Below are 27,505 nucleotides of genomic sequence, written 5' to 3' on the forward strand. Positions count from 1 at the left end.
GTTATGGTGAGTTTTCATTTTTTGGAAGTGAATTTTCCAAATCGATGGATTGGACGTAGAGGATTTATAGAGTGGCCCGTTCGTTCTCCGGACCTCAACCCGGTGGTTTTTTTTCTTTGGGGTTATCTAAAATCACGTGTTTGCGTTAGGCGACCAACATGCTTGCAGGATTTGAGACAAAGAATAATTGATGAATGTGAATACGTGGAGAAATCTTGCAACAAGTGACTCACGAATTTATTTATAGGCTTGCACGTTGTCAGGAGGTGAACAGCAAACATTTTCAACATTTGAAATTATTTTTTTTATTTTTAATATCATTGGTGTAACGTAAATAAATTAACCTATTTTTTAACTGTGAAGAGATTTATTTCTTGCTTTAATAGTTTTTTCTTCCAAATTTGGTATGTATAAATTAAAAATAACAAGTTCTTTTTAAATCTGCAAAAATATACAGGGTGTCATATTTAAAGTAAATAAGTTAATGGTATTTCCGGTGAAACCGGAAGTGGAGTAGTAACAAAAAATATGGCATCATATGCCTTTTGCCTCACTGTACTTACACGCGAAGTTTCATAAATATTGTTCTTTTCGTTTCAAAGATATTTGGTTGGTTCCATACTTTATCCCTACTCTGTATTTTACTTCCCAAGTTTTAGTCTCTCTTCTTAAGCAATATGTGGAGGGAGAGTTGAAACCTTGTTATAGAAAAATGCCATAATTTCGGTTCTACCTCACCGATCTTTGCAAACTTAGTCTTATTAAAGAAACCATTTTTCAGTAATTTTGATAAAATCTGCCCGTAAACGGGCAGCTTAAAGCAGTTAAGATTGACTGCTTGAAGCTGCGATCGCGCGGTGATCTATAATCTTATATAGGCTGCCATACACACGACAGCTCGGGCAGTCGCGACCGCTTCAAACTGCCTACAGCACAATGAAATTCCATCTATGAAATATTTATGTAGGACACAATATACAGGTTCCGCGAGCTTTCCGGAAGGGATCATAGCAAATACATGTATTTCGGCTCAATTCAGCTCTAGGCGGTTGGCCAACAAAAGGTTTTCAAATAATTATTATATTATAAAAATCCAATACTTCAGTCGACTGCTGGATTCTGAACTAAGCTAGGCAAATGAAAGAGCCCGCCTCACATTTACCATTTCAGTGTTTTAAATCAGCCGAACGACTCTAGAGGTGGGTTAAATTGCCATAAAGTGATATTTTATTCATTGTGATTTTTGTCTGTAATTGTGATTTAACAGAGCAACGAAATATATATTATCAGCAACGGATACATCTAAAATGTTTATACCCGTATGCACGTTAGGGTGTATCACAAAAAATTTTTTTTATTATTTAATTTTTCAAGTTGATAAAAAGTTGTTAATACCATCATAGATCTACCAAAAAAAATCTTTTTGAATTCCAACAATATTTAAGTCTCCCGGAATGTACAAAAAGTTTATAATTTTTTGTAAAAAAATACGTTTTTGAAAAAATAATTTACACAGTTTATAAATTACAAATGATGTAATCAAGTTAAAAAATGTGTATTTTTACATTTAATTTATCCATAGCAAACATTTTGGCTCTGAGTTAAATTATTTAGGTAACCCGGAATTACCCTAAATATATTACAATTTTCATATTTAATTCAAGTTTGACATGAATCAGAAACACTAAAAAAAATTCTAATACAATCATTACAGTGCTGTATTTTAATGCAATGGGTCAATGAGACGGGCAGCTGGCACTGACTTGTGAGTCACCGGATGTCTGGCGTCTGGCTCCCCTCCACCACTCACTCACACCCTTTGTTTCTGTTAGTCTGACTCCACCGTTCAATCTGACAGCACGTGGTTTGCGCGTTATTACCTGTATTTCAGTGTGTTTTGTTTAGTGTATGTGGTTTATGACTTGTGAATTCCGTGTGGTTTTGTTGTTTTTCTATCATGAGTAAAAAGACAAACACTATAACAACGAGGAAATGCACTGAAGCTCCTATAGTCGGACAGCCTCTTGACATTAGTGATATTAATGTTTTACCTACTAAAAGTGACGTGCTGAGGTATTTTGAATGGGTGAGAAATCAGTTGAGTTCTGAAGGATGCTACCAACCACAGAAAAAGTTAATTGCAATGCGAGTGACACATAAGTTAGAGCAAATTTGGAAAAAATCATCTATACCTGTTTCATCTACTAACAATATTGTTTTTATGATTCTACAATTGCATGAGAGGTGTAAAAAGATTAAAAAATCTTCAGGTTGTAATACAAAAAATGCCAAGAGTTTGAAAGTTGCAGTTGAAAAGTTTAGATCTGACATTGATAATTGTCTTTTTGATATTTGTTCATGCAAATGTAGTGAACTAGACAAATGTTTGTGCCCAGCTCCAAGAAAAGTACCAAAATTAGAACATGCATTCTTGACAGACCCACGGAACTTGAGGATGATGATTATCGGAGGTATTGACCAAGCAGAGACTAAAAAAATTGAAAAACGAAACAAACGGAAGGAAAAGTTCCTGCAATCTAAATTAAGTAGGAATGTGGAACTAACTACTCCACCTGATTTAATAAATGTGGATATTCTTAGTAGTGACTCTGATGATGAATCCATGGAAGAACAATCAAGTAGGCCTGATGAAAAAGTTCTAAAATAACTCCTCTAAGAAACAAAATTGAAAGTCCAAGCGTGAAAGTAAAACAAGGCCTGCCAGTGAATATGTCATTGTTTTCTAGGGCATGTGATCGCAGAGGCATTTCAAACAGAGCAGGTGCTCAACTAGCAAGTGCTCTTCTACAAGATTTGAATGTCATATCACCAGAAAACCAAGCCGCAGTTATTGACAAGTCCAAGATTTTTCGTGAAAGGTTAAAGTACCGCCGAAGTATTAATTCAACTCGCACAAACGAAATAATTGCTCTTTACTTCGATGGTAGGAAGGATGAAACCATAATCAAAGAAATTGTACGTGGGAAATCTGTCCGTAAAACCATACAAGAAGAACACATATCTTTGGTCGAGGAACCAGGTTCAGCCTATTTCGGTCATGTAACTCCAAACAGTGGATCTGCGAAAGATCATCAATATTAAGTTACATGAGTGATAACTCCATTGATAACTCAAATATCAAAGCGCTTGGATGTGATGGTACGGCAACGAATACTGGAACATCGCAAGGAGCAGTTTTGTTGTTTGAACGCGCATTGAAACTGAGGAAAGTTTTTGTTGCTCTTGACGGTCCAACCACAGAACCAACATCATTCAGTGGGCCAATAGGCAAAGGTTTGACCAACTGCCAAGACTTCCCGGTTGTTAATTATGACAAAATAGATAGCACCTTCCCAGAAGTCGATAGTAAAGACTTAAGTACGGACCAGAAATACCTTTGGGATATATGTCAGGCTGTAGTCAAAGGTGAATGTCCCTCTGAGTTGGCCAGTAGAAACCCCGGAAACTTGTCCCACTCCCGGTGGCTGACATTAGCAAATAGAATATTACGTCTGTATATTTCAACTATTGAACCAACCCCACAACTTAGAAAGCTTGCTGAGTTCGTCATGAAAGTCTATGCTACCTCATGGTTTACCATAAAATGTCGTCCTAAAATTATCCACGCATCACAACACTTTTTCTTCATCGTACAGTGCACCAAGTTTTTAGACAGTGAACTGAAGGCTGTGGCTCAGTCTTTCTTGCAAAGAAACGCCTTTATGGCTCATCCTGAACACATCCTTTTAGGGATGTTGTTTGACTCTCGAAAACATATAAGAGCTTTGGCAGTCAAACGGATAGAAAAAGCTCGACAGACAGAAACAAGGGAACATCGAGTCTTCAAACCACCAAAAGTTAATTTTGAGGCAGAAGACTACATCGATCTCATTGACTGGCAATCCACCACAGTTACAGAACCACCACTTATAGCTGACTTCAGCAAAGAAGAGATTGAGATGATTGTTAATTCAGGAAGCAGTGATAGAAAAGAGTTCAAAATACCACTTCACACTCAAGCGGTAGAACGAGTTGTAAAGGAAGTTACTGCAGCTTCTAAGCACGTTTGTGGCGTTCAAGAACGAGAAGGCTTTATAAGATCAAGATTATTGGACAGAAAGTATCTTCCTAAGTTTGAAACTAAGCGACAGTACACATCTGCTACAGCTGTATTGCAAAAATAAATTACAGATAAGATTTATTTCATACTTATTTAGGATTACATCACACCATTCTATTTTGAATAGTAACTTAGTATTAGTGCTATAATTACAATCTGACACTCGCCCTAACAAATTCCCTTAGTTCCAGATCGAAGAAGCATTACAATACCTGTGGCTTTGAAGGCTAACTGGATTTGTTTAGCCAATATCCTTCAAGATGAAATAAAGAACCATTTTAAAGATTTTTCTTTGTCAACTTTTTATCTGTAATCTTTAAGTAAACTTTTGTATTTCTTTAATAAATTTCGTACCTCGATTTTTAGTTGTTACAATTGAGATTTTCATAAAGATTCCGGGTGACTTTATGCTTAGAGATATTATCCTAATTTTTATTGTTCACTGTTATCACGTACTTAATATTTTTTAAGTTGACAATAAAAATATAAAATTTAATTTTCAATAAAAAAAAAAAAGATGAAAAATCGTGTTTTTGAGAAAAAATTCTAAAGTTTAAGTCAATTCCGGGAGACCTAAATATGTTTTAATTAAAACAAAACTTTTTTCCCTGAAAGAGTAATGTAAGAGGCAACTTTTTATCAACTTGAAAGTTTGAATTTTTTTTAAGTTGACAATAAAAATATAAAATTTAAAAAAAGATGAAAAATCGTGTTTTTGAGAAAAAATTCTGAAGTCTAAGTCGATTCCGGGAGACCTAAATATGTTTTAATTAAAACAAAACTTTTTTTCCCTGAAAGAGTAATGTAAAAGGCAACTTTTTATCAACTTGAAAGTTTGAACTACGAAAATTCATTATTTGAGTATTTATTATGATACACCCTAATGCACGTCAATGGTGAATATAAAATTCTTAATTGTATGCCAAAAAATGCGCAATAACTACCTCTTAAAATCTACCAAATTTTATTTGCATATCACAAACCGTTTTAGAGCAATAAATAAATCGTCAGTTTGTAAGAACAATTTCAACACCCCCTATCTCGGAAACGAAGCATTTACGGGCATACGTTTATAAAGCAAACTGTCATTATTTTATCATGCAGAATTACCCCTTAAAGTGTGCCGTACTTATTTAAAAACACCCTGTATTGACGAAAAACAGGGGTAGTTATTAAAGTATCTAACTTTTTTATTATCCAACATAAGCGAATGAAACAAAAAACATAATGTTAAGAAAACCTGAGGCTATAGTTGGGTATAGCTGAGGCTATTTTATTATTTTATCGAAGCTAGAACATTCCAGAGGGTGTTCCAAAGTTTGAGAAAAAAAACACAGTTTGATTCGTACACCCTGTATACAATGACAATGTACCTGTCTAGCAACAATATTATTACGGCGATATTGTTAAAGAATAAGGCTATAAAATATTAAAAGAATTACTTAAATCGGACATCAGGTTTAGGAAATACAAGACATTAAAAATGGCCCATTTTTTGGGGTGGCGGTTTTTTGTGCCGGTGAGTGTATTTTTCCTTATCATGCACAAGTAGCTCAAGAATGCATTAATGTCATTGGAACATCAGTGCCTTGCGAACGGTTATTTTCTAAGGCTGGTCTAATTATTTCTGATTGAAGAACTCGAGTTAATTATAAAAAGGTTAAAAGGTTACTATTCTGAAATTTTAATTTATAAGTAACAAATAGTAACTAATAAGTATTTCTAGCAAATACTGGTATTTAAAGTTTACTCTGTATTTAGTTTTTAAAAGGGTAAGCGCAAAATTTAGGTCCAATACTTTTTAAATGGATTTATTTCTTTCGAATCCTAAGAAAACTAATCAGTATTTTTGAAAAATTTAAACGCAGAATAAAAGATTACGTTAATACCGAGTGCCGAAAGTCCCTGTAACCTTCTATAATCTGTATTTTAATAAGTTACAGGGTTGAAAAAGAAGAGAAAATTGAGCGTGCTTTTAATTTCAAATATCTCATTCAAAGGACACTTTTTGTTTATTCTAAGGGAGTTTCGGCCCTCGATAATAATGTAATCTTTCATTCCGCGTTTAAATTTTCCAAAAATACTTACTATTTTTCTTAAGATTCGAAAAAAAATTAATGCATTGAGAAAGCATTGGCCACAAATTTGGCGCCTATGCTCTTGTTACATTTTTTATTAACAATTAAGACAATAAAAAAACATCAAATTATTTATCAATGCAAAATTATTCATTACAAAAACTACTTTTTGAATAAAATTGTTTTTATGCATTCTAGCAAACCTAATTTTATAATCATGACCTAGACAAAATAATATCACGTGTTAATTTTATGATGGTCCATAATGACAACATTTTTTATTCGGAGTTTAAAATACGACTATTTTGTTGCTCTGTTAAATCACAATCACAGATAAAAATCACGATCAGTTACATTTGATTGCAAATTCTCAGTTTAGCCCACCTCTAGCTAAGAATAAGGTAGCCCGGTAAGACCGGTTACTACTTAAGGGTCCGCATCGCGCGAAGGAATAGAACCGAACCGACTACATGCACGCACAAGACGATTGAAGATCCTTATAGCTTTCTATGCATACGCGGTACGAATGGATTATTATTTTTTATAAGTTTATGGATATGTATTTAAAACATATAATTTAACCTAAAATATTGTTCTGAAGCTATTTCTTTGTGGCGTTTATGTAATTTATTATTCTAAATGGGAAATAAGCCACAATTTAACTTAAAAAATGATTTTCTTAACGTTTCGACTTCCATTTCGGACGTCGTTTTCAAAATACAAAATATTAACAAATTAAACAAAAATGTTGTTGCTTAGTAAAAAAAAATCTTGTAGATTGTCATTTTGGTTTGTAAACTAATTTTAGGAGACCAAAGTAATGAGTTTAGTGTTTGTGCCTCATTTAGGCCCTGTTGTATTTTTTGCTGGATGTCCCGTTTCGATGTTCCTTCCTTCGCTATAACTGTCGCTAGGTATTTAAATTTTTCGCATTTTTTTATATCTCTAATCGAGAGAAATGGGTCTCTTTCTTCGTCTTTTATTCTAAGTTAGTCTGTTTTGTTTATATTGATTGTGAGTCCCCAATTTTCGTATTCTTCGGTTAACTTTCGAATCATATAATCTGTTTTCCTCATCATTTGCCATAATCACTTGATCGTCTGCGAAGAAAAGTTTTGTTATGTACAGATGTACTTGTTTCCAAGTTTTATTCTCATTCCTGCGCATTTTCTCCTCCAGTTGTTTAATGCTTCCTGAATATAGATTTTAAATAGAGTTGGGGATAAAGAACACCCTTTTCTTAAGCCTTTTATAACAGGAATCGCGTCTGAAATTTTATTTTCCATTTTAACAGCACTTTTTTGCATTTATGTACATGTTCGCTATGCATTACTTAGACCTGCCTTCGTCAATATTTCAAATAGTCTTTTTAAGGGTACTGTGTCATAGGCCTTCTCTAAGTCAACGAACACTAAATAAGTCGGTAAATTTCTGGCTGTTCGTTTTTCTATAATTTGTTGAAGTACAAATATATTATCAACACAAGATCTACTAGCACGGAATCCAGTCTGATCTTCTATTTCCTCATATTGGTTTTCACTTCGATCTTTTATCAATCGACCGTTCAACCTCCCCAGTGAGCTAATAACGCTTATACCTCTGTAATTTTTACATTTCTTTTGTCTCCTTGTTTGTGGATAGAGCTTATGCACGCCAAACTCCAATCTTCTGGAATATTTTTCGCTGCAATATTTAATGAAATGTCCTGAGACGGCCCTGCCTGCGTGCATATATGGCTTATTAGCGACATATTCATTTTTTAATCAGTCTGTTTGTTGTCTTCAAAGAGTTCACACATGTCTTAGTAATAAAAATATATACAGTCCACTTAGTCAGCAGTTTTATTCATTGGGAACACAAGGTTGCACGTGGGCATCCTAACATTGGTCCATTCGAGACAGATCAAATTTCACTAGAAATGTAACCATATCACCCTTCATGGATACCAACGCGATACGACTCCCGCCTGGACCACCTGGACGGAAGACGCAGCAAAGACGCAATGAACCCATTAGTTTTTAATTTATTAGTTAGAATGTTATAAAATAGGGAACTAGGAAAAAATGCAAACATTCTTACGTTAGAGTTCAACTTGTAACAGTCAACTTTTAGTTTGAATCATTTAATTATAGTTATTGTATAAGTTCAGTGTAAAAATCAGAAATAAAGCTTTTTTTTAAATAAATACAAGTGAGAAAACATCATTGGCGCTGCGAACAGGATCCCTACACAGAATTGCCGATAATTCCTGGTCAACTTCAGTTGTTTGGTAGCGAGATTCGACGGACCGAGACATGCAGAAGCTGCTTGTATTCCTGTAAGTCTTTTATCCTTTACAATTATCTTTATTTTTACTTGTTTTTATGAGCAACCTTTCTGAGTTAACTGAAACTGAATTAAATATTATCCTCTCTGAATCCCCACGAAATCATCTTCGCGATAGAAGCCCTTTACGTAGACTTCCTATTGTCAAAGAAATTTCTCAGATTCCGAAAGATAAAATGCCTATTTCAAATAGCGATATTTCCAGCCTATGTGCTACCCTCCCTGAATATACCACAGGTTATAATTTATCGACTTTTATTAGATCAGTAGATGCACTTATAGAATTTTTAGCAGGACAAAATCCTAGCGAAGTTCAAGCTTTCATATTAAACGCAAATATCCTTTCTAGAATTAAAGGAGAACCTAGAGATTTTTTGAATTTTTCAAATAAACACATTTGGACCGATGTTCGGCCCGCATTATTAGCTAAATACGGCGACAGGAGATCCGAGGAAATCCTAGTCACACAACTAACTACAACAGTTCAAAAACCACACGAAAATTATGATGATTACTATCAAAGAATTACAACCCATCTAAACGATTTATTGCAACATATTTGTCTGCATAACAATGCGGAAACATTACAATTTAAGTCACCTTATTTTAAGAATTTAGCACTTAAGACATTTTGTACAGGTATAAATAACCCTTATTGTGAATACCTTTCACATTTTCAAATAGATACACTCGATTCAGCTCTACAAAAATGTATAGCTTACGATAACCATAGGAACCAAGTTTCTTATATGACCTTTTTGAAAAACCAACAAGTGAAATCAAAACCAAATTTTCAACCTAGACCACATAATAACAACACAAACTTTACTCGACAAACTCCTCAAAACACTAACGTAAATTATTCTAACAGGCAAATTCCTCAAAATACTAACACAAATCCACATAGACAAATTCCCCAACAAAATAACGCGAATTTCAATCGAAATACTTTCACGCACAACAACAATAATAGGTTTAACTCAAGACCTACACCCAATCAAAATTTCTATAGAAATCCAACAAATAAATATCAAAACCCGAATCCAATTAGAAAACCACAAACCCCTCAAAACTACCCTAGACCAATGGGCGGTGTAGAAACCATTCAAACAGAAGCTCAACCCATGACAACATCTACTAGATGGACCCAAAATTTTAATGTTGAATCCGAAAATTGTCTTGAACCTTTCGAAAATAATTATAACGAATTAGAATATTTCGACCCCCAAGAGACCGAATATTATGACATTGATAATACCCAAGAGCTCCCCCAAGACGAAAATTTTCACGACACTTTATTAGAAGAACAACCTCCTCCTCAATCGATCTAAATAATATTAAAAATCATCCAAGACTCCCCTTTTTCACATTACCCAAAAGCAGACTAAAAATCCTAATTGATACCGGTGGATCTGATACAATCATCTCACCTAAAACTTCCAAATTTTTCAATCCCCGTCATATTTACAAAAAAGATTTTACGCTCACATCAATGAAAAAAACGACTAAATATTCCGACAATATCAAAACTCCCCTTTTCAAAGAATTAAATATCCCCGATTTTATCGACGCACGCATCGCTGACTGGAGCAAAGATTTCGACATTCTTTTAGGAAATTACGATTTAGATTCTTTTCAAGCCATTCTAAATTATACCAATAAGACATTAACATTATTACGTTATAATATTGAGATACCATTTCAAACCCTTTCTTTTAAAATACCCGTTGACATAGAACAAGGCGAAGTACTATTTCCCGAGACAACAATTAATAATGAAATCTTCCCAGAATCCATTCACCACGTCACTAACGGATACATTGATAATATCACTCTCGACTATCCAATTCAAATGAAACCCATACACGTAGAACATTTAAATAACTACGAAATAACTAATAACATACCTTCCAATTTTGACCCCAGTATAATTCGCACAGAACACTTAAACCCAGAGGAAAAAGAGAAAATATTAAAACTATGCCACAAATACAAAGACATATTTTACGACGAAAAAGACAAACTAACATTTACATCCCAAATTAAACATCACATTAGAACTAAAGACGAAAATCCCATTTATTCCCGAAATTTTAGACACCCCAAAGCAATGCAAGAAGAAATTACACGTCAGATAAACAAATTATTAGATAACATTATACGTCCAAGTATATCGCCATTCTCTGCATCAGTTTGGATTGTACCAAAGAAAACTGACGCTTCCGGTAAAAAGAAATTTCGCATGGTAATTGATTACAGAAAGTTAAATGAAAATACAATTGAAGACAAATACCCTCTTCCAAAAATTGACGAAATTCTTGATAACTTAGGTAAAGCCACATATTTCACAACCCTAGATTTAGCCCAAGGATTCCATCAAATAGAAGTCCACCCCGACTCTATAGAAAAAACCGCATTCACAGTACCCCATGGTCATTTCGAATTTCTTCGAATGCCTTTCGGTCTAAAATGTAGTCCAGCAACTTTCCAAAAATTAATGGATAACATCCTACGCCCCTTTCTAAATAAATTTTGTTTCGTCTACATGGATGACGTAATCATATTTTCCAAGTCACTACATGAGCACCTTCTTCACATTTCACAAATTTTCCAAAAATTCCAAGAAACCAATTTAAAAGTCCAACTTGATAAATCCGAATTCTTAACAAAAGAAGTCACCTTCTTAGGCCACGTTGTTACCCCCGAAGGAGTAAAACCAAATCCAGCGAAACTTAAAGCAATAAGAGAATATCCACTTCCCAAAACAGTGAAAGAAATAAAATCCTTCTTAGGTCTAATCGGATATTACAGACGCTTCATCCCAAATTTCGCAAAAATCACTTCTCCCCTAACACGATGCACAAGAAAAAATGCAACTATCGACCCATCCAATTCCAATTATTTAGAAGCTTTTGCTAAATGCAAAGAATTACTTTCAAACTCCCCCGTTCTGCAATACCCTGACTTTACCAAACAATTCACACTAACAACCGATGCTTCTAATGTTGCATTAGGCTCTGTCCTAACTCAAGACGGTCACCCCGTTGCATATCACTCTCGTACTCTAAATTCAGCCGAGCAAAACTATAGCACGACAGAACGTGAATTACTCGCGATCATAGATTCATGCAAACATTTTCGACCTTACCTTTATGGATCCCGATTTATAGTCGAAACAGACCATAATCCCTTAGTATGGATTTACAAAATAAAAGACCCCACATCTCGCTTAGCCAGATGGCGATTAAAATTAGAAGACTACGACTTCGAAGTCAAATATCGCCGAGGTCGTGATAACCAAGTTAGCGACGCTCTATCTAGAATTCAAATAAATGCACTCACCAAATCTTCAGTTATAGCTGAACCACCTAATACCAATGACTTTGACGCAGACGAATTTCTAGAAACATTCGATAACATCCAAAATAATTGCGATGAAACTCAAACACAACATACTTCTTTAGAAGACCCCATTAATGGCATACCCATATCTGAAGAACCTCTAAATTTATCAACCAACCAAATAATAATTATACCTAATAGCGAAAAATACGATGTAAATTACAAGAGAATATTTAAAAAATACAGATATACGGTTAAAGTTACTGAAAATTGGCAAGACTGTCTCGTCGACGCATTTAAAGCTATTTTAAAGCCAAGTCAAAAATTCGGCATAAAAGCTCCGCACGATTTCCAACCTTTTATATGTAATTTCTTTAGAACACATATAGATAACAGTGTTAAAGCAAACTTTTGCGAAAAGCTCTTACAAGACATAGAAACCGAAGACAGACAAATAGAATGTACAAAAACTTACCACATTATGAATCACAACGGTATAATTGAAACTTATAAACATTTAAAACAAAAATTTTATTGGCCCTCAATGCAAACCACGATAGCAAATTTTATTAATAAATGCGACATATGTTTACAAAACAAATACGAACGTCAACCTTACAAACTACCCCAACTAGGCCCACTATTAGGACAAAAACCATTCGATATTTTACATATAGACATCTTACAATGTAACAAATCTTATTTCCTAACATTAGTTGATTCCTTTTCAAAATACGCCCAATGTTACAAACTTCCAGATAAAGCATCCGTATCAATTTTAAGCAAACTTAGACACTACTTTTCACATCATAACCACCCTAAGAAAATTGTATTCGACAGTGGAAAAGAATTCAACTCCTCAGTTATAAAAGAATTCTTAAATCTACATAAGATTGAGACACATACAACCACCGTTAACAACTCTTCCTCTAATTCCCCAGTCGAACGTTTCCACTCTACTTTATTAGAAAAAATTCGCACATTAAAAGCGCAAAACCCACAAAATTCCTTAGACGATACCTTTACGCAAGCTGTCCTTGTGTACAATCAATCTCTTCATAGCTCTACCGGCTATTCACCATTCTCAATCCTCTACGGACCCTATTTAAATGAAATCAACTTTGACTTTGACTTACCTATTTACGACACTTACAATGAACAACACAAAAACGAATTACTCCCATTCATTGAACACATTTACACAAAAACAAAAGAAAAAAGAGACAAAGCACTAGAAAAAATAAATAAAGACGCAGAAGAAATACCCACAATAACACAAAAAATTTACGCAAAAAAAAAGAAAATTCAACCCAAATTAGACCCTTTGTACCAGACAATAACTCCCACTTCACAAAATAAAACAAAAATTACTGGTTTAACAACAAAAAATAACAAAACTAGCACACACTTAAAATACGTTAAAAGACAACGAAAACATTACAACAAACCCTTTTTGCAGGATGGCCCTTCAACATCTGCAAGCACTAGTCAAAATCCAAGAGATACCCAATAACGGCTACTATACAGAACCCATAGGCGACTCAAAAATCATAACTCACTATCATAAACACATACTACAAATTGACCTAGACAAACTTGAACAAACATTAACAAACTGCACTAACAACTTCCACAACGTCATACCTAACGTACCTATGATACAACTTCTTAACAACCAATTCACACACCTACTCAAAGAAGCAGAAGATAATTTGCACAAAATTACCCGAAAAAGAATACAAAAACGAGGTCTTTTCAACTTCTTAGGTACAACTATCAAATATATTACTGGAAATCCTGACGACTCAGACTTAGAACTTCTCAAATCTCATCTCGCCGCAATCGAACTTAAACAAAATGAAATTATTAAAAAATATAATAATCAAATCTCTTATGGCGAAACCTTTAATACTAGATTCGACCTACTTCTTAAAAAGCTGAATGATAACAATGTCTTATTGTCAAATGGACTAGATCACCTTTCCAAACAGCTAGCCATAATTAATGAAATATTCGAAATCCAAAGTATAAACGAATATATCAAAAAATTAATAAGAACAGTAACAATTTCACAATCCAATATTCCAAATATTGAACTTTTCACTCTACATGAGATATTCCATCTTCAGAATAAATTACTTGAAATTTATTCTCGAGACGCTCTAATACTTAGTGAAGAACATCCCTATGAACTCTTAGAAGCTTCACATTCAGTAGTATGTATAACTCAGACAAAAATGCTTATAATCCTTAAAATTCCTATTCTCCACATCCATTCTTATCCAACTTCCAAAATATATTCAATACCTAACGACGAACAAGCAATGGAAATACCACCTGCGAAATACTACGCAAATAACACATGGTACGAAGATTGCACGCCAAAATCCAACATTATTATTTGCCAAAACAGAGTATATTCAAAATGCCAAATACCAGACGTCCAAAGATGCCTTACTGCACACGTCACCGAAAATTTCATCATAGAGACTGACCACGTCGTTCTGCTAGGATTAGCAAACCCACTCAGAATTGGTGAAACAACTGTCAACCACTCTAGCGTGATTTCCACAAACGAAACGCTATTTATTATGGGACAAAAGATAAACCCACAAACGATTCAAGAACTACAGATGCCCAACATCATACAAATGAAACTTAATCCAAGACATTCACTTATATTGGAAAAATTGCAAATTCCAAAGACCCATCACAGACTTGAGCCCATTGAACTACCAAATCTGCAACCATTGATGACCACTAGCATCAGCCTCACCTTCATAATAATAATTATGGCTGTTCTAGCACTCATCTCATACATTGCAATTCGCAAGAAAAAGAGAATCTACAAGTTGTTATTTGGACCTAGAATGCCACAACACCAAGTAGCAGCTCTACAAGAACTTCTCGAAATTCCGAGGTCGGAATTTAGTCCCAAGGAAGGAGGAGAAATGTAACCATATCACCCTTCATGGATACCAACGCGATACGACTCCCGCCTGGACCACATGGACGGAAGACGCAGCAAAGACGCAATGAACCCATTAGTTTTTAATTTATTAGTTAGAATGTTATAAAATAGGGAACTAGGAAAAAATGCAAACATTCTTACGTTAGAGTTCAACTTGTAACAGTCAACTTTTAGTTTGAATCATTTAATTATAGTTATTGTATAAGTTCAGTGTAAAAATCAGAAATAAAGCTTTTTTTTAAATAAATACAAGTGAGAAAACATCATTCACTATATAGTGCCGCTGTAAATTGGTCAAGGGAGCAGTAAGTTTTAATTAGATTACACTAAGACATACATCGTCAACGTGGTGACGGTGACGTAATAAGTGAATAGTTTGGTTAAAATTCGGTGAAGTCAACAAGTGGGTCTCAAGACGGTTAAGTGTTTTTGCTTTGCAAGTTCAACGGAAAACAAAGAACATAAAGAAGGGAATTGGAATCAGCGGATCAGGTTTCAGCTACATATAATAGCCGCATGGTTTTACGACGATAATAAAATTGAAAGTGGGTGAGCTAATATATCCTATTTATATTTTCCTTAATTACATTAGATAAAAAACAGCATAATTTGGACTGTGTTTATTGCATGTTATTCATTTGTCATAGGTAGTAAATTTTGATTTAATTACTTTTATTTCCGGAGTTTAAAATTGAAGAATTTAATTTGATAATACATTTGGTTGATTTAATAATTATTGGTTTTAATAAATTATTTTTGGTTTATAATGGGTGATCTAACAGATTTAGTTGCTAGAAGGGGTGTAATTAAAGGTCAATTAAGCCGGTTTGAAACATTTATAAATAATATAAGGGATAATCAATTGCAACTCATAGAATTACGTCTTCGGAAATCGAAATGTGAAGAAAATTGGGATAAATTTGCAGACATTCAGTCAAAAATTGAAATGTTAGACAGTTCAGGGAAACAATTAGATGAAAGGGTTAGTTTCGAAGATGAGTATATTAGGATTATTGCGTTAGCTGAGGGTAAATTACAAAATTCATATGATGGTTCTAAAAATGCGGGTATTAGCAAAAACACGGAAAATCGGGCTCCACCGGAAAGAGGAGCATTAGTAAAAAATACAGATAATCGGGCTCCAACGGAAAGAGGAGCATTGGTAAGAAAACGGATAATCGGGCTCAAACGGAAAGGCGGAATCATAGGGTAGAAGGCTGTACTATGCCAGGTTGCAGTGCTTGTGGTCGGAAACATAATGTTCTGTTACATATTTCAGGGAATTTCGGTAGAAATATTTCGGATTCGGTAAATACAAATGTGGCTAGTCGCGGGACACCACAAACGGATAATAATACGGTGCCTGTTTTTTCGGGAACAGGTTACGAAATACGGTTTACGGGAAATACGGTTACGGAAAATACGGTTACGGAAAATACGGTTACGGAAAATACGGTTACGGAAAATGAGGTTACGGAACATACGACTGCAGGAAATGCGGTTACGGGAAATATGGATACGGGAACCCGGGTTAATAATAATAATACGGCAAATAATACGGTAAATCGGATTAACTCGGGTAATAATAATGATAGGGAAGACACTGCTAAAACGGCACATAATACGGGAAATCAGGTTAATAATAACAACACGGCAAATAATACGGCAAATCGGATTAATTCGGGTAATAACAATAATAGGGAAAGCACTGTTAACACAGCGGATAATTCGGGAAATAATTATAATGAAAATTCGAAGGCTCAAGGGAATACAGAAGGTACGCGGACTTGTGAACAGGATATTGTTCACAGTTACAAATCGGTGAGGATATCGGAAAATACGGATTCAAGGGAGATTTTATTATCTACGGAACAGTTACAAATAATGGAAAAATCGGGAAAATTAAGTGACTGTAAAGCATTATTAGACGGTGCTTCAAAATCAAACTTTATGACTAAAGAATTATGGGAAAAGACAGGACTAAAGTCCTTTAAAGTAAATATACCGGTAAAAGGGATAGAGTACAATTGCACAAACATAAGGGATTCGGTTAACTTAACGGTACGGTCTAAATGTAATAGTTTTCAAATGGACGGTTGTTTCTTAGCCATTGATAAAATTTCTGACGGTCTACCGTCACATAGCATGGATTTAGTAAATACTTTTAAAATTTCGGAAAATATTACTCTAGCGGGTACTGAGTTTTGGAAAACAAATAAAATAAGTTTGCTGCTTGGAGCAACTGTATTTTGGGACTTACTTTGTACAGGGCGGTTCAAGTTGAATAAAGAGGGACCTTTTATTCAAAAAACCAAATTGGGTTTGATTGTATCGGGGCTAATAACAGGGGTTAGTGCCCAGCACAAAAAACGAAGTTGCAATTTTACGGAAAATAAAAATATTGAAGCACAATTAGAACGGTTTCGGAGCTTGGATGAATGTGAGGAAGCTACACCTCATACAGCGGAAGAACGAAGATGTGAGGAATTATTTAAAAATTCTAGGGAAAGAAACTGGGAAGGCAGGTTTATTGTGAAATATCTATTTAAGGATAATGTGGATAAGTTGGGCCAATCTTATGACACGGCGTTAAAAATATTTAGTCAATTGGAAGGGAAATTAGAACGGAACGCCGACATGAAGCAGCAATATCATGATTTTATGAAGGAATATATTCAGTTAGGAAACATGTCCAAGATTGAGGATGAGAATCAATTCTCAGGAGCTGCTTATTATCGTTGTCACCACGGGGTGTTCAATGATTCTTCTATCACTACAAAATGTAGGGTTGTTTTTGATGGGTCTGCGGTTAGCGATTCGGGAATCGCGCTAATCGCTAAACGATAATTTAATGACGGGTCCTAAGTTACAGGATAATTTATTTAATATTTTGTTACGGTTTAGGGAACATGTTATAGTCATTTTAGCTTATATAGCTAAGATGTACCGGCAAATTTTGATTTATGATCCAAACGGGGAATTTCAGGGAATTCTATGGAGATTTTCAACGAAAACCGAAGTAGGAGTTTATAGGTTGAACACGGTCACCTACGGGTTAGCTCCATATAGTGTTTTAGCGGTTCGATGCTTATTAGAGTTAGCTAGGGAAAAAAGGGATAAATATCAAAGGGCAAGTGAAGTTATACTTCGTGATTTTTATATGGATGATTTAATAAAGGGTACAAACACGGTTGAAGAAGATAGAGGTTTAAAAGGGGAAATAATTAGTATTTTGGATTCAGGATGTCTTCCATTAAGAAAATGGAAGTCAAATCATCCAGAGGTTCTTATGGATGAGTTTAATTCGGCAGGAGATATAGAATATTATCTAGCGGAAGATGGGATTAATAAAACACTTGGATTATTATGGAATTCAAAGGAAGATGTTTTATATTTTAGTATTACGATTGATACAAGAAAAGATAAGGTGAGCAAGAGAGGCATTCTATCGGTCGTAGCTCAAGTACTCGATTTACTTTGCCTAGTTAGTCCAGTGATGATAAGGGTAAAATTAATAATACAAACATTATGGCAGATGAAATTGGGATGGGATGAATCATTATCTCAGGAACTTTACTCGTCCTGTAGCAGGCTCAGGGATAAAATAACGGCTCTGGAAGAATTAAAAATAAATCGAAAATTTTATTGGAAAAAATCAACGGATGTTAACGGTATGGATAATGTAAATTTCGTTTGTTCAAAATCTAGGGTGTCTCCTTTGAAGTCCGTATCCTTGCCAAGACTGGAGCTATGTGCTGCTCTTTTAGGAGCAAAATTGACTAAAGAGGTGATTAAATCTTTAAATATTAGGTTTACCAAGGTAAGACTTTGGACGGATTCCACGATAGCATTGGCGTGGATACGGGGAGAACCGTGCCAATGGAAAACTTTTATAGCGAATAGAGTAGGGGAGATTCAACGGTTAACGGATAAAAATTCTTGGGGACATGTTAGGTCAGAGATAAATCCAGCGGATGTTTTATTAAGAGGAATAGAACCAGAGCAATTCAAGTATTTTAGATGGCGGTGGAATGGTTCAAATTTTTTAAGACTGCACGAAGAAATGTGGTCTAAAACAGAATCAGGTGTTAAGGTAGAGGAGCTGCCAGAAATTAGAAAGCCAAAATTGGTATTTTCTCCAATTGTGGTACAGGACATATTCGGTAAATATTCTAGTCTTAAACGGTTAAAAAATGTAAGAGGTTGGATATTTAGATTCTACAAAAATTCTAAATTAAAAAGGAAACAAAGGGTTTTAAGTAAAGTTCTCTCAAATGACGAACAAGAAACAGCTTTGAGACGACTAATAATATTATCGCAGAAACAGAGTTTTTATGAAGACTGGCAAGCTCTGAAAAAATCAAAAGGGGTTTTGAATTCAAGTAAAATAATATATTTAAATCCATTCTTAGATGATTCGGGTGTAATAAGGGTAGGAGGAAGAATACAGAATGCTGAGGTAGGGTACGACCAAAAGCATCCGATTATACTTTCGAAATCACATAAGTTAACAAAACTCATAATACAAAACGAACACTATCGAAATTTGCATGCGGGTGCGCAAACGTTATTAAATATTGTGAGATTAACCTATTGGCCTATATCGGGTAGGAGCGTGGTTCGGGATATATTACGTAAGTGCACGTGTTTTCGGGCAAAGCCATTGCATCTTAAACAAAAAATGGGAAATTTACCGGCTAGTCGCATAACTCCTAGTAAACCTTTTGAACGGTGTGGCGTTGACTATGCAAGTCCGTTTCATATAAGGGCTCATAAGCTTACAGGGCAAAAAATTATTAAGGGGTATTTGTGTATTTTTGTTTGCTTGGTGACCAAGGCTTGTCATTTGGAGTTGGTCAATGACTTAACTACGCAGGGATTTTTGAATTGTTTTAAAAGATTTATATCCAGAAGGGGTTTACCACGGGATATATATTCGGATAATGGAAGTAACTTTGTAGGGGCTAACAACCACCTTCAGGATTTATTTAATTTTTTACGGGATAGGGTAAATCAGTGTACTTTTGCTAGATACTTATCTGAATTGTCTATTAACTGGCATTTTATACCAAGCTATTCTCCACATTTCGGTGGTTTATGGGAGGCAGCTGTAAAATCGGCAAAATATCATTTAAAAAGGGTTGTTGGGGACACTAGTCTCACCTATGATGAGTTGAATACGGTAATTGCGCAGACTGAAGCCTGCTTAAATTCCCGTCCTTTGACCCCTCTTTCTAAGGATCCTACTGATTTTAATGTTCTCACTCCTGGGCATTTTCTAATTGGCTGTCCATTGGTGTCGTTACCGCAAGAAAACATTCTACATCTGAATCCGGGTCGTATTCAAAGGTTCCAATTGGTAACGCAGATTATGCAAAATTTTTGGAGTAAATGGTCCAAGGGTTATCTGGCAAATTTGCAAGAAAGAAATAAATGGCGTTCTTCAGCTGACCAGATTAAACCCGGACAAATAGTAATTTTGGAGGAGAGTGGGGTACCACCCATGAAATGGCCTTTGGCAAGGGTAATGGAGGTGCATCCTGGAAAAGACGGTATTGTGCGGGTAGTGACGCTCAAAACGAGTAATGGACACTGTATTAAACGTGCGGTGGCAAAAATTGCGTGTTACCGATGGATAATTAGACATAGGGGAAAGAGAAACTTTCGTTTATTTTAGGACATCATTTTTGGTTTTAGGTTATATTGTTGCATTATTTTGTTGATATAATAGGAACTTTAGTTTTAGTTATCTTGAAAGACTGTGCTTTCAAGGAGGGGCGGCATGTTCGCTGCAATATTTAATGAAATGTTCTGAGACGGCCCTGCCTGCGTGCATATATGGCTTATTAGCGACATATTCATTTTTTTCTGTTTGTTGTCTTCAAAGAGTTCACACATGTCTTAGTAATAAAAATATATACAGTCCACTTAGTCAGCAGTTTTATTCATTGGGAACACAAGGTTGCACGTGGGCATCCTAACAAATATTTTCTTGTTTGATTAGACATTTATTAAAGATCTCTGCTAAAAATTCTATTAGTATTGACGGTCCACATTTTATTAATTCAATGGGGATGTTTTCAGGTCCTGTGACATTCCCGTTGTTCATTTCCCTTTAAGGTTCGTCTTATCTCATCCACACTGATCGGTTGTACTTCGTCTTTGTCTATTGGATCTGTTCTTAAGTCTCTGTAATTTATTTCGCAATGTGGTCTTGCTTCTGTCAATAGGGATTTGTAATATTCTTCCCATTCTGATATACTTATGGGGTTTAATCTCCTTTGTGATTTTTTATGAGGTTCCTATAAACTTCCGTGCTTCAGATGCTCGAATTTCACCCATATATCTGTTTATTTCTTCACATTTTTTGTCCCACGTTTCGTTCTTTCTTTTGGACACAGTTTTCAAAACTTCCCTATTCCAGTAAGTGTATGTTTTCCAGTCTTCTGGATTTTGGGTTTGTAGCCAGATTCGATAGGCTTTCTTTTGGTATCAACCAACTCTATTATTTCTTGTGACCACCACTCCTGATCTTGGTTTCGCTCATTTTCCTTATACCCCATAGCACAAGAGGCCATAAGGTATGTAGGACACAATGAAGATGCTAAAACTTTATAAGGTACCTACGTTTAACAATAAAAAATGTTATTACTAGGATAGGATGTATACTGTACAAATATTAGTTAAAACTATACTTTACTTTTTTATTTTGGTCTCAGCAAACAGCTTCAAAGATTTCTCCTCGTTAACTAATTTTTTGGTCTCTTGTAGTTCCCTCTTAACATCGCACAAATCTTTTATTAATTTTTCTGTATTAAGGTTCAAATCTTTTTCTTTACTTTCAAACGAGGCGACCAATTTTTCATACTCAATAACCTGGTTTTCCAAAAGAGTACAAGCTTCTCGCAATGCGGTAAGATTCTGAAACAATATGACTTCAATAACGTACAAAGTATAAATCAGAAATTTAAAACGTATATACAAAAAATATATACAAACTGCGTTAAAAAGAGACCAAAGATTCGGAAAAAATTTTAATTTGTTTTTACAAAAAAATGTGTTATTAAGATCAGATGCGCTGTATTATATTATTATTATATCGCACCATCAGTGCCAAACTGTTGTAAGTCAAAAATTTTATGAAAATGAAGTAATCATGGGATTCGCTTGTAAACATGCATATCTATCCCGTGTAAAACTGTAGTAAACTTTCAAATGCTCAACCGGCTTAATATCACAACTACAACAGTTTAACTATTTTGCGTTTTTGAACATAAGTTCCGTGCAAAACTGTTGTAACTCTAATGTAAGAGAGTTACAACAGTTTTGCACTAAACACTGCAATGGCTTCGATAACAAAATAAAATTCAAATGGCCAAAAAGAAAGATTTGGTATACTTATGCCATTCGAATATGATACCAGAAGGTCATCATAGTTTTTATGAAAATATTTGAGCACAAGATGATGTAGGAAAAGAGGAAAACTAATAGTAAATGTGTAGTGATTAACAATTTTGTCCGTGCAAAAGTGTTGTAACTTTGAAATTCTAATACTAAATGTGTAGTGATTAACAATTTTCTCCGTACTAAAGTGTTGTAACTTTGAAATTTTTTTTTTATATTTTTTTTTTATAATTGTTATTATTTTATTCATATAGCCAATCGAGGTGTTTCTATTTCATTTAATTCCGTATTATTTGTGTAACTTTTTATAATTTGATTAAGAAATGTATACTAAACAGCATATCCAAAAGTTTTACTCCAAAAGTGAGTGCTTAATTTTTTATTAAACAACTGAACTGCAAAATTAGTTGTTAAGTTGTAGATGAATATAAAAATAAACTTTAAACAATAATAACTCTAGCTGTACCGCCCAAAATGATTTACTTGTCCGTGTATCTACGTGGATGCTCCCAACTGAATAGTCATCAAACAACTGTGGCTACCTCTGTACCTTGCGAAAGGTTTTTTGGGATCGTTATGTCCGATAGACGAACAAGACTTACCACAACAAAAGTGAAACAAATCACATTTTTAAATCTGAATCTGAAATAAGTAACTTTTTAGAGTTTAATTAAAACAATTAATTTTTATAAATGTCTGTAACATATTAAAAAAAAACAATATATGTTTGAATGTATTTGTTTAATAATTATAATTTAAACCACAAAGGATATATTTTTCGTTATTTAAAATAATTAGACGTTTTATACTTTTATATAATAAGAAAAAATGTTTTGAGTTGTATTTTGTTTTTATAAGCTAAAATTATATTTATTATTGCCAATCTTTGTAACAGTTTATATTTTTTATAATTTTTACTACAATTCTTTTGTATTTTGAATAGTAATAATGAATGTTTTCGGTAAAAACAGGAAGAACCCAATTCTCCACTCCCAACTCATCTTTAAAGATAGACCCAAAACAATATTGTGAGTCGTGCGGAGACTTCTAAATACAGCAAACAGCGCTTGTGACTTCTATTTGTGATAGGGCATCTACTGTAACGTTTTCAGGTCATTTCACATAAATATGTAATTGTAAAACTAGATAATATGCTATGAAAATTTTCTATAACTATATAAATATATTTCTATAACTATAAAAAGAAAACAAAAGAAAATATGTAACATTTATTTTCCTGAACTAGAATTTTTTCTTTTATATCAAAAAATGAAATTAGAGAAATCATTATCTACCTTAAACAAAAAAAAAGGAGAAAATATGAATAAATAATACAAATCTACTTACCAAATTTGTATTCTGCAATTCTCTTCTAATTTTATTGGATTCATTTAAAATATCTCCCTTCTCTTTCTGTAACGATTCCAATAAATGCATCAGTTCACACTTGCCGTTTTCTAATGTTTTAATTTGATTTTCCAAGTTATTTCTCTCTTTCTTCATCAAATTAAAGTCAGAATTCAACGAGTTGATCTGATCATCTTTTGATCGTATTATATCCTTTAGTTCTAAAATTGTAGATTTTTCGCCTTCGAATTTCATTTTTTCTTTCTTTAGAGTTTCTTCCATAATTCTTAAAAAAAAAATAAAAAAAATATATAACGAGAGCACTTGATCTTATGATGTAATTTACAAATACAAAATACGTATTTTTCAAAGATATTGTATACGTGTATTTTTCAACTTTCGATCTGATGCTCATTTCGCGAAATATCGCGAGGTTCCTCTTAAAATTTTAAATTTACCTACCCATGTTTGGTATCATTCGATAGATTTCTTATTTTCTCGATTCTTATTTTTTTGATCTGACGTTCATATCGCGAAATATTCGCTTTTTTTGTTAAACTTTGTGACCCGCCCATTTTCTTGAGCCCTGCTCAAATCGTCAGATTTTTTAAATATACCCTGTTCTGCATGTCCTTTAACTTACCTTATCTTAATCTAACAATATCGAGTTTTTCTAAGGATAGATTTTTTTTCGGACCTCATAATAACTAATAAATACAAATTTAAAATCTTCTGTGTATTTAAATCATTCAAAAGTTTTTGTCGGTAGGTACAATAAATCGCATACGTGCTAACTACGCTCTAACACCAAAATGAAAATGATAGATATAGTCTAGTAAAATTAGATTACACTACATGTAAATCAAAATGTAAATTCGTACAGGTAGAAATAAATTTTATATCAAAGTTTAGGTGAGTACAAAAGATATTTTCAAAAAAGTATTCAAATCATATGAGGGGATCATTGTTTTGATCAAATATTTTACCTAAGACTTACTAAATGAAATTTGACCCCCTATTTACTTAAATAATATAAAATTTAAAAATCAAATTTGCAAAGAAATATTATTTGCGTTTTAAATAAGCAATATAATAGTATATTATTCAACGAGCATGTAATGATGGCTATTACTCACGATGATGAAGTTAATCATCATCATAATTCATCAGAGTGAGTAATAGGCATTACATGCGAGTAAGATACTATACTTTTTCTACGACCTTTTCTTGTTTTAATTAGTAAAAAATTTAATTATCAACTACTCGAGATTTAAATTATAATAATTTACAAGAATACCTAAATGCTATTTACCCCTAGTACATAACTGAATAATTGGTTGCCTACTATTATCAAATTATTATTTATTGTAAAAATACAACTAGAAATAGTCAATATAAGTTATATTCGTTTCCGAAAAATTATAAGCTTAAATTTGTACCTACTGTCAATTAATCTAATAAATAGGAAATGGTTGTTGTCGGTGGACGTATTTCAATAGTTATAATGTATATTTACATTTAACTATATAATATTATAATATAATAATATAACTATACATAATATGTTATAACATATTTAACACAATATAACTTGAAAAATAAACACAATATTAGTTATAAATTCCAATTAACATAAACAAAATGAGCTAATGTCACTGTCACTAAAATAAATGATAAACGTCAAAATTTTTAGTAAACAAGATATAAAAGTAAAAAATATACTGACATTGTTACAGTTAAAATTCCTTTAAAATTTTTTCGCAATTAATTATTGATATAGATTACAATAATTATTGTATTGAATAAACAACTTTAAGTAATTTTATTTGCATTGTATATACGATTAATATTAAAAGTGGCATGCGTCACTTGAATCTAACTTCGGCCCGTGAGTAATGACCCGTGAGTAACTTCAGCCCGTGAGTAATGAATTATTACTCACGGGTACAGTAATGGGTGCTATTATCTATGAAAAAATAGCGAATAATGAGCATGTTATTAAACGGTCGTAGAAAAATTATTTTATTTAATAGAGGAAGTTGCGGTAATTTACCAGTATTAATAAAAAAAAATTGGTTAAAAAATATTTAATAATTTATGAGATATTTAATTTGTTTATTAAATGTTACTATATTTTCAATTGCAAAAACGCGGTTGTTACCAAAAGATTCTGTGTAAAATCTCATTACTTTTATTTTTATGTATGCTTTCCATAAATGTATTGATAAATTCAAATTTCAATTTAACTCCCCTCTAAAATGGTATTTGAAGATTGTCCTAATTTGTTTATAATTTGTTTTTTTAATAACGTCACGGGGACTAAATATTTTGAAATGCCGATGCCGTTCCGATAATCCGATTTTTGGGAATTTTTCGCTAATTAACAAATTTTTTTTGTCGTTTTTTCTTCTTCTTTTATTTTTCTTATAGTAAAAGATATAGTTTTGCTTATAGAGGGGGTTTCATTAAGAATGTCCAATCTCTGAGTTGTAGATTCTAGACCTCAAAATATTAAGATTTAACCAAAACCACTTACATAAAACGTGGCTCCTTATTGAGTTACAGGGTGTTTTATTTAAAAATTATTATTGCTCAGTATTTTAAAACTATTTGACGTATTCTTTTCATACTTGGTAGAAAGTGTAGGTACTATAAACCCTATGAAATTATGTTAAAAACCGGTTTCCGGCTATTACCAGAGGCGTACGACAGGGGAAAGCAAATGGTTGACCCTTCCCAAATTCTACGTCACTGGCGAAATTGCCATTGTAGCGCAATTTTTAGATTCTCCAATACTCTCTATGTAAATAACATAACATTTTTAATTTCAAATATCTCGAAAGCTAACGATTTTATCGTTAAGACTTAAGAGTATATTATTCATTGTTAACGATAAAATTATTAGTTTTCGAGAAATTTGAAACTAAAAATTAAGCGGCACAATACATTAATCAAAATAGCTAAATAACTGTGCCGTTACATGTTCAACTTCAGATATCTCGAAAACAAATGACTTTATCTACTGTCCCCTGTCGTACGCCTCTGGTAATAGCCGGAATCTTGTATTTAACATAATTTCATAGGGTGTATAGTATTTAAACTTTCTACCAAGTATGAAAAGGATACGTTGAATAGTTTTAAAATACTGACCAAAAATATTACTTTAAATTTGTACACAAAACACCGTGTAATACAATAAGGAGCCATATTTTATTTAAGTGATTTTGGTGAAATCTTAATATTTTGAGATATAGAATCTACAACTCAAAAATTGGGCATTTTTAATGAAACCCCCTCTATAAGCAAATCTATATCTTTTACTGTAAGAAAAAAAAAGAAGAAAAAAACGACAAAAAAAAATTTGTTAATTAGTGAAAAATTCCTAGAAACCCGATTATCGGAACAACATTTCAAAATGTTTAATCCCCGCGACGTTATTAAAAAAACAAATTATAAACAAATTAGAAAAATTTTCAAATGCCATTTTAGAAGAGAGTTAAATTGAATTTTGAATTTATCAATTCATTTATCGAAAAAAACATAAAAATAAAAGTAATGAGATTTTACACAGATTTTTATTCTTTTGGTAACAACCACATTTTTGCAATTGAAAATATAGTAACATTTAATAAACAAATTAAATATCTTATAAATTATTAAATATTTTTTAACCAATTTTATTTTGCTTAATACTGGTAACATATCCCAACTTCTCCTATTAGATAAAATAATTTATAGTGCTTATTTAAAACGAAAATAATATTTTTTTGCAAATTTGATTTTTAAAATTTATATATAATTATTTAAATAAATAGGGGGTCGAATTTAATTTAGTAAGTGTTAGGTAAAAGATTTATAATTCAGCTTTGTAGAAAAAAATCCTAAAGACCTTCATTAAAATGTAAATTAGCTTAGCAG

At 33.1% G+C, this 27,505-nt stretch overlaps 1 protein-coding gene across 1 annotated transcript in view; it reads right to left on the bottom strand.

The window, feature by feature from the left end:
- Nucleotides 1–27,505, bottom strand: part of LOC114332329 (citron Rho-interacting kinase) — a 199,066-nt gene that overhangs the window by 99,781 nt on the left and 71,780 nt on the right. The window contains exons 8-9 of the mRNA XM_050648479.1: nucleotides 23,588–23,873; nucleotides 21,537–21,757 (exon numbers count right to left, since the gene is read on the bottom strand). Coding sequence (XP_050504436.1) covers nucleotides 21,537–21,757; nucleotides 23,588–23,873 — 507 coding nt within the window. The remainder of the gene's footprint in view (nucleotides 1–21,536; nucleotides 21,758–23,587; nucleotides 23,874–27,505) is intronic.

The sequence above is a fragment of the Diabrotica virgifera genome, chromosome 4 (genome assembly GCF_917563875.1).
Source record: "Diabrotica virgifera virgifera chromosome 4, PGI_DIABVI_V3a".
In the NCBI taxonomy this organism is placed as follows: Eukaryota; Metazoa; Arthropoda; class Insecta; order Coleoptera; family Chrysomelidae; genus Diabrotica; species Diabrotica virgifera.